Raw genomic sequence first — 9118 nt, forward strand, 5'->3', positions numbered from 1 at the left:
CACTATGTTCATAGCAGCCTTTTTTATAATAGCCAGGAGCTGGAAAGAACCCAGATGTCCCTCAACAGAGGAATGGATAGAGAAAATGTGGTACATTTACACAATGGAGTACTACTCAGCTATTAAAAAGAATGAATTTATGAAATTCCTAGGCAAATGGATGGACCTGGAGGGTATCATCCTCAGTGAGGTAACCCAATCACAAAGGAACTCACACAATATGTACTCACTGATAAGTGGATATTAGTCCAGAAACTTAGGATACCCAAGATATAAGATACAATTAGCCAAACGCATGAAACTCAAGAAGAATGAAGACCAAATTGCGGACACTTTGCCTCTTCTTAGATTTGGGAAGAAAACACCAATGGAAGGAGTTACAGAGACAAAGTTTGGAGCTGAGACGAAAGGATGGACCATCTGGAAACTGCCATACCCAGGGATCCATCCCATAATCTGCCTCCAAACGCGGACAACATTGCATAAACTAGCAAGATTTTGCTGAAAGGACCCAGATATGGCTGTCTCTTGTGAGACTATGCTGGGGCCTAGCAAACACCGGAGTGGATGCTCACAGTCAGCTATTGGATGGATCACAGCGCCCCCATTGGAGGAGCTAGAAAAAATAAGGAGCTAAAGGGGAATGCCAGGGCCAAGAAGTGGGAGTGGGAGGGTGGGGGACTTGGTGGCGGAGCATGTGGGGGACTTTTGGGATAGCATTGGAAATGTAAACAAAATAAATACCTAATAAAAATAAATAAATAAATAAATAAATAAATAAATAAATAAATAAATAAAATAATATCAAGTTCAGACATATTGGTTCTCATTCAGCACAGTCTCTTTAATTTGAAGTCATGTGAACTACCTGCAAAGCAATTCTCCTGCTTAGCACTCTTCTGACAGCTACTGTTCAGATGGATGAGCAAGCTGCACTCACTGCTCTCATTTATCATTAATTTTGTGTTTTGTGTCACATTTCCCAGAATATTGTTATTTTAATTAAAATATAACTACATCGCTTCCCTCTATTCCTTCCTCTTCCAACTTCCTCAACTCTTCAAATCTTTAACACTTCTACTCACTTTCAAACTGACCATCTACCTGTTTCTCTTTAATTTTCATTGTTAGTTATATTTGAGGGCATAAATATGTAAACAAAACCTGCTGAGTTCATTTAGTGTGCTTATGGGTGTATTATTTCAATGCTGACCACTTTGATTCAGATAACAAATTAGGGGGCTCATTCATGAGAGAGATTATGTCTCCTTCTCCTAGCAGCCTGATCATCAGGAGGCAAATTGTGCCTGATGTTAGAAACCCAATTAGGTAAGCAAGTTATGCATCTTAACGGAGAACTTTCTACTGACATCTTACTAGGTCAGCATAATTCCAGACTTCACTCTAAATCTTATCCATGCACCAACACACAAGTAATGCTCTCATCAAACACTAAAGAAGCTGCTATTTTCAAATAGAGACTGTTAGAAATAAACAGAACTTGTTAGAATACAGATATCCAATGATTGTGGGGAGTCCAGGTCAATAGCTATATCTATAAAATTTCCTGTACCTAAGGTTTAGTGAACATCTTGAAAGTGGGTCTGGAAGATTATGAGTCTAGAATAAGAAGTCTAGGACTAAGAAGTCAGCTGTGAGACTATGTCTCCAAAAAAAATAGGGAAAATCTATTTATAATCCCAACTAATAAACATAGCTGCCTATGTATGACAGAACACTGACAACACTGATTGTCATGTAAAAGTACCATGAGAAATCTCACAAGGTCCAACCCCTAACAATATCATTTGTTTTTAATTTAAGATGTTGATGGCTTTCTACATGAGCACACCATTTGCATTATTTCTACACCACAATCACTGTCAACTCCTCCTGCATTTTCCTATCTTTGTCTCAAATTCATAATTTATTTTAAATATTAATTTATACACCTACCTTACTGAATGCATTTATTGTTGATGCCAAGTACATGTTCTCAGAGATGGTTACTTGAATCTGGATAATATATCTGGATAATAATAAAGGCTTATCCCTAGAGATTTATTCTTCTCTCTTATCATCCCATTGATTTTATGTGATTCTTAAATTAAGGGTAGAGCCTTGTGAAATTCTGTCTTATATGCTGTCATATCAACTGTTGTTTTCATTGTTCAATTATTGTTTATGTTGATGTTCATGTATTATTGATATTTCATGCTGTCACTTCCCTGTCATATTTAAAAGGCAACATTAAGCATGAGGCATCCTAGACTTTGGCTCCTACATGTTGATGTCCTCACTACTCTGATACCCTTTTGTATTAAATATAGACATTTAATTGCAGATATATACATTTGTGTAACAATCCGTGGTCAATTACATCCTACATTTTAACTATGGTGAATTTTTGTAATACTCTCAATGTTTTATCCAAAGAATCTTTATAGATAGGGGTGTAGTGCTCTTATTTATTAGTGGGAAATATACCAATATCATTGCAATCAGTAGACACATTGTTCAATGAATTTCTGAAGAATCATGCCAATAAATCTAATCATATCAAATAGGGAACTGACAACAGATCAAAAAATGACTCCATCCTTTAATCATTTAGTAAATATTTAAGGTTTTCTTACATGAATGCCGATGAGGGGTTGATTACAGAAGAATGAGTCTACCAAAGCTTCAATACTGGATAGCCTACCCCAGCATGTAGAGTGACTTGTGAAAGCTCAGTCACTGTTGTTCCCTGCAGCATAGCTTACACATATTTGGCCAGCCAGTCTCCTATGTCATGAAAATATTACTGCCCATATAGTCTTTGAGATGGGGCTTATGAGGCTTGTTTTGTTCCTGCCCTTGGGGTATTCTGGCACCATTGCAAACCAGCTTGAATGAAAGAAACTAAGCTTTTCTGGGAAGGCAAGTTAGCAAGATCTAGATCAGGCCAAGTTTTTATAATTGAGCATATAGAAAACGTATTTTATATGTATGTACATATATATATGTCTAGATCATGTTATGTATATATCAACAAATAAAGATAACAAAGCAATGAATTGGAAATAATCATAGAAAAAGGAAGGGCCAGCAAGAAATATAACATGAGAAAATTGGAAGGACAGGAGGGAAGGAGAAATTATGCAACTGTATTATAATATCAAACTAAAAGAAAAAAGTTAAAAATACAGATGATAAAGCTAAAAGAAATGAGCCAATCACAGCTCTAGCAGCTAAATACCAAAAACAGGATGGAGAGAGCAAGATTTTTTAACAGTTAAGTTAGGCTACCTTGGTGAAAAGATCTGATCATTCCATCAGAAAGACAAGACCATGGCCCTCACAGATCTCAAATTCAGTTGCTGGTTTATAAAGACCATTTTCTCTGACAAATAGATTACCAGTGGAGATAGATCTCATTTGCCATTTTATATGACTCAGAAAACAGTGGCCAGGCATCACTTTGATATGTAACCTATTACTGAAAACTGATGTGTTCTTGGGACCCTGAGAGCATGGTACAACCACAAGTCAGAGATTAATCTTCTGTGATGGTTTATATATGCTAGTCCCAGGGAGTGGCATTATTAAAAGATGTGTCTCTGTTGAAGTTGGTTTGCCATTATGGGTGTGGGCTTTAAGACCCTATTCTAGTTGCCTGGAAGGCAGTATTCTGCTAGCAGCTTTCAGATGAAGATATAGAACTCTCAGCTCCTCCTGTACCATGGCCTACCTGGATGCTGCCATGTTCCTAATTTGAGGATAATGGACTGAACCTTTGAACCTGTAAGCCAGCCACAATTATATGCTGTCATTTATAAAACTTTCCTTGGCCTGTTCATAGCAGTAAAACTCTAACTAAGACAGAAGTTGGTACCAGGGACTGGGGTTTGCTGTGATAGACCTGACCATACTTTCGTTTGGAAGAATGTGGATTATGGGATATTGGATTTGGATAAGCAACGGAATGCTTTAAATGGGGCTTAATGGGCCATCCTAATAGGAATATGGAAGACATTGTTGCTGAGATAACTTGAAATCTGCAAACCTGGGCCAAGAGGTTTCAGAAGAGCAGAATTTCAGTATGTGACATAGAAACTGTTTTTGTGGTAATTAAGAAGACACAAGCATCTTCTGGGAAGTGTTTTCTGAGAGCACAAAGAAGCTGTGTTATAAAAATTGTTAAAATTCTACTGAAGTTCATCAGGACTGTAAACGTTATAGAAACCTACACTGATATAAATATGTGTTAATCTACCTGCATCCTTAGTTACACTTTGTATGCACTAAAACAATAAATGACTAAAAGTTTGTGCAATTTTTTTTACAAACATCTAATTGTATATCTCCCTTTTACTCCTCCTAGATAAATTCATCAATAAAGGTCATCATTTTGCCATGTAAAAGATGAAGAACATTGGACATCAGACTTGAATGCATGCTGTGTGTCACATCCCTTGATGTTGCAGAGTCAATACATATGTGATATTGTTCAAGAATATCTGTTTCAAAATGAAAAGTAAAAACAATTTAATAGACAAATATAGAACGAAAACAGAAATGGTGTCACCAACAAAGATTAAAGGAACAAATACAATGTAGAACTTAATGGAGTTAAGGTTAGTGAGAGAATTGAGCTGTGTCTTCAGGTCAACCATGATTTCTGTTCTACACTATATTATATAAATTGACACAAACTGTCTCTTGCTTGAGGTATGAACTATGAAATATTTATTCTTACCTAAAAACATCCATATCTCTCTGTACTCATTATTTTCTATTTAATAATAATATTTATATTCTTGCCTAAAAAATGTTAGTACATATAAATGTTATTCAATTAAACACCTCATTCCTGCCTACACTCACCAAATACCTAATACATTATATTAAACAACCACAATGAAAAGAGTAAACCAAGAACATATGCACACTAAATGAAAGAAGCCAATATAGTTCATTTTAGTGGTCAGTTCAATATTTTCTAACTTGACCTAACCTGAAACATATATCAAATTGCAGAAGTATTTACCTAAGATAATTTGTTATCATGTATGTTCCATAATTACTGAGAAAATGTGCACTAATACACAAATTGAAAAACAAGAGATTGCTTGAGATTTATGGACTCCCTGAAAATTAATTGTGTTTGTTTTAAATGAACTGCTCAGTACTCATCGGGAAAGCAGTAATGATCCCATATGCTTTGAATTCACACTGGAATTTAGAGCCTCTGCAGGGACTTATCCTCAGTGACAAACAATGACAGCAGGGAACAGGCTTTGCAGCTATAAAATCATAGCAACTGTGAATGTCTTAATTTGAAATGAAATCATATTTCAAGAGGTAAGATTTTTACTTTGTTGGTACATGGATTTTCTTCCTTGACATGTACTGTATTTATAAACCATGGTGTTGAAACATGTCAGATGGGATTATGCAGTTATATAACAGAAGGAAAAAACAAACTTTCATACAATCACCTTGTATTTTATTACTAAATTGTTCAACATGATCAGGCATAAAACGAAGTTTTCATAGATTCCTTATTTATCCATCCATAAGTAAGTCCTTCACAGCTCTACCATTTGCCAAAAGGATAAGACGTTCACTAGCTTTGAAGTGCTTTGCTGGCTTACTGTCAGGGGATATCCTGTGTAAAGACCTGCTTTGTTTATGGACAGAATGTGCCAGCCTCATAGGTATCTCTGTAGACAAATGAGGATGTAAGTGTAAATGTGAGGGATGACAGTCAGTCTGCCTTTTATTGGGTAAGCGTGATAAATAATTTAACATCTTAGGTTGAGTATTGAACAGTGTGAATTCATTCCATCATATTCTAGATAGAAAACACTGTGACACTAGATAAGGAGCTACTGTGTCTAAACTAATAATTACTAATAGTGTGTTAAATATTTATATTTGGCATGATGATAAAGTTGATATTTAAAATAACTTTAGAGGATAGTGGTCTATTTGAAAGAATTTTAAATATCTAATGAGATTATAACAATAAGCTCTATTTGTAAATTTTCTGAAATCTTTATTCAGCTTTACAAACTATGAGATCAACATCACCAGCAATGCACCTTTCTATGTAGTAAACATGGGGAAACTGAAATATTATCCTTTTGTCTTTCCCTGATTTGAACAGCGTTGCCACCATTCACTTACAGTCTGCTTACTAAAGCAATAGACAGAGTTCAATCACCTGGTGTACATATCTAATACTTTTTTAAAATATGTTACTTTTACTTAGTATATATGAGTGCTGCCTGGTTGTACATACATGCACAACGTGAATGCCTAGTTTTGGTGAGGAACAGAATAGGGTATTGGGTCCCAAGAACTGTAGAAAACAAATTGCTGTGAAAAACAATGTGGATGTTAAGAATCAAACACAGGTTCTCTGTAAGTACAGTTAGTTAACATATCTTGAGAGCAATCTCTGAATTTCATATCATGTTACTTTATAAATACATGTGGTGTGTGTGTGTGTGTGTGTGTGTGTGTGTGTGTGTGTGTGTGTGTGTGTGCATGCACATGTCTGGGTATATATGTATATATGTATATATACACACACACATATGACTGTGAGTGCAATTTTGTATATATGTTTATGTGTTTGTTCAAGGCCAGCCTGGTCTACATATTGAGAGCCAGGATTACACCATGCCTTAAAAAGAAAAAACAGTAACAAAAACAAAAAATAACTAACTGATATTTCATGGAAATAAAATTATAAATTAAAAATGAATACAAGATTTTTTTTAATTCTATGTTGGAAATTTCATAAGCATTCCATAAATCTAGCAATAATTTAAGACTTCATTATATAATTCTATAATTTTACTTTTTATTCTTTTGCTATAATAAATAAATGATTATTTTGAAAGGAATCACAAATTTTGTATTCACTCATTTATTTATTCGTCTGAAGAGAATGATGCAGCTAAAAGCATAGGTTTTAGTGTAAAAGGACAACATCCAGGAGTTACTTCTTCCCTCCCACCTTGTGAGTTGCAGAAGTAAAACTCTGGATGTCAGAAGTCAGGATTGGTGGCAAGAATCTTTACCTGCCAACTCATCTTACCTGAATGTAGCATGATTTTAAATATTTAATAACAATTAAGTATGTTTTATTATAAAAATTATAAATAAAAGTTATTTTACCATATTTCTAGCTTTTCTGATTGAATAATTTAAAGAACGTTTTGTACAGAAATGTATAAACAATAAAAACTTTGAGTATAACATCTATTGTTCTTCCAATTTTGGATAATATGTTCACTTGTAATATTCTCCAAGTATGTATTACATGAAATGACATAATCTATTATAAATCTCTCACTGTAATATATCCATCACAGCCTCAATCTAGCAGCAGCTACATCGCCCAATGGCTTTCCTGGGCAATGGGAACCACACTGCAGTGACAGAGTTCATTTTATTGGGATTAACAGATGACCCAGTCCTCAGAGTTGTCCTCTTCACCATCATCCTGTGCATCTACCTGGTAACTGTGTCTGGGAACCTCAGCACCATTATTCTCATCACAGTTTCTTCCCAGCTCCATCACCCTATGTACTTTTTCCTCAGCCACTTGGCTTCTGCTGACATAGGCTTCTCATCTTCTGTCACACCCAATATGCTTGTCAACTTCCTGGTAGAGAAAAATACCATCTCCTACATTGGATGTTCTATACAGTTTGGCTCAGCTACTTTCTTTGGAGGACTTGAATGCTTCCTTCTGGCTGTCATGGCTTATGATCGGTTTGTAGCAATCTGCAACCCACTGCTTTATTCAATCAAAATGTCCACACAAGTCTGTGTCCAGTTGGTTGTAGGATCTTATATAGGGAGTTCTCTAAATGCTTCCTTTGTCACAGTTTTTACATTTAATTTGCTCTTCTGTGGACCAAACAGAATCAATCACTTTTTCTGTGATTTTGATCCTTTGATTGAGCTCTCCTGTTCTGATGTCAGTGTCCCTGTAGTTGTTACCTCATTTTCTTCTGGCTTAATTACTATGATCACAGTGTTTGTCATAGCCGTTTCCTATACCTATATCCTCATCACCATCCTGAAGATGCGCTCCACTGAGGGCCGACACAAGGCATTCTCGACGTGCACCTCCCACCTCACTGCAGTCACTCTGTTCTATGGAACCATTACATTCATATATGTGATACCCAAGAGCAGATACTCCACAGACAAGAACAAAGTGGTGTCTGTGTTCTACTTGGTGGTCATCCCCATGTTGAACCCCCTCATCTATAGCCTCAGGAATAATGAGATAAAGGGTGCTCTGATGAGACAGCTTGGTAAGAAAATGTTTTCTCAGAGTAGTATATTGTTTTGTAAAAGTTAATGTAATAATGAAATTACCCAAGACCAATGGGACTGTCAACTGGGGTTTAACACTTCACTTTCTTGTTATTCCACTTGTCTTCATCTCCTTTTACTTCTAGTATATTATATAGCTATTGTATTACATTGCACTTATCTTTGTATATTTTGATGTGTCTTTGAGAACGTTATACAATGAATTTGACTGTATCCAGCCCCTCTCTCAATTCTTCTCAGTATAACTCCCTCTCCTACCCACCTAATTATTCTTTCTTATCAATTCATCTTGTGCTACCTGTAATTACTTACGAATTTAAGTTTCTACTGAAGCATGGTTGTTTTTATCAGGGGCCAAGCCATTTTGGAAAACCAATTTTCCTTCTTCTAGAAGATGACAGTTGCCAAAAACTCCTCAGTTATCTGTGAACTTCATGCCGTTGTCCTGTCTTCATACTGGAATTTTGTCTGGTTTAAAGTTATACATGCAAACATAGCTAACATAAGAACATTCTGGTGTGTCCTCAAAACAGTTTTTATCTCTAGTCATCCACAAGCTCTAGCTCTTAAAATCCTTTCACCCTCTCTCTGAAATGCTCTTAATCTTTGAAAAAAAGAGGTGATATATAGAGATAGATAGAGATAGAGATAGAGATAGAGAAAGATAGAGATAGAGATAGAGATAGAGGTAGAGATGATAGAGAGGATAGTGGATTACTTTGATGGATTTCTGTATATTAACCTATCCCTACATCCCTGGAATTAAACCTTC

At 35.6% G+C, this 9118-nt stretch overlaps 1 protein-coding gene across 1 annotated transcript; it reads left to right on the top strand.

The window, feature by feature from the left end:
• Positions 1 to 7399: 7399 nt before the first annotated feature.
• LOC110287886 (olfactory receptor 5P58) lies at positions 7400 to 8371 on the top strand. The gene has a single exon (XM_021154386.1). It carries the CDS (start codon positions 7400 to 7402, stop codon positions 8369 to 8371), a length of 972 nt encoding a protein of 323 aa, XP_021010045.1.
• Positions 8372 to 9118: the final 747 nt, after the last annotated feature.

This window comes from Mus caroli, unplaced genomic scaffold (genome assembly GCF_978045245.1).
Source record: "Mus caroli unplaced genomic scaffold, Mus_caroli_1 scaffold_8, whole genome shotgun sequence".
Classification (NCBI taxonomy): domain Eukaryota; kingdom Metazoa; phylum Chordata; class Mammalia; order Rodentia; family Muridae; genus Mus; species Mus caroli.

What these genes read in the sequence shown, in the direction of transcription:
- LOC110287886 (XM_021154386.1), top strand. Translation starts at nt 7,400, where the DNA reads ATGGCTTTCCTGGGCAATGGGAACCACACTGCAGTGACAGAGTTCATT.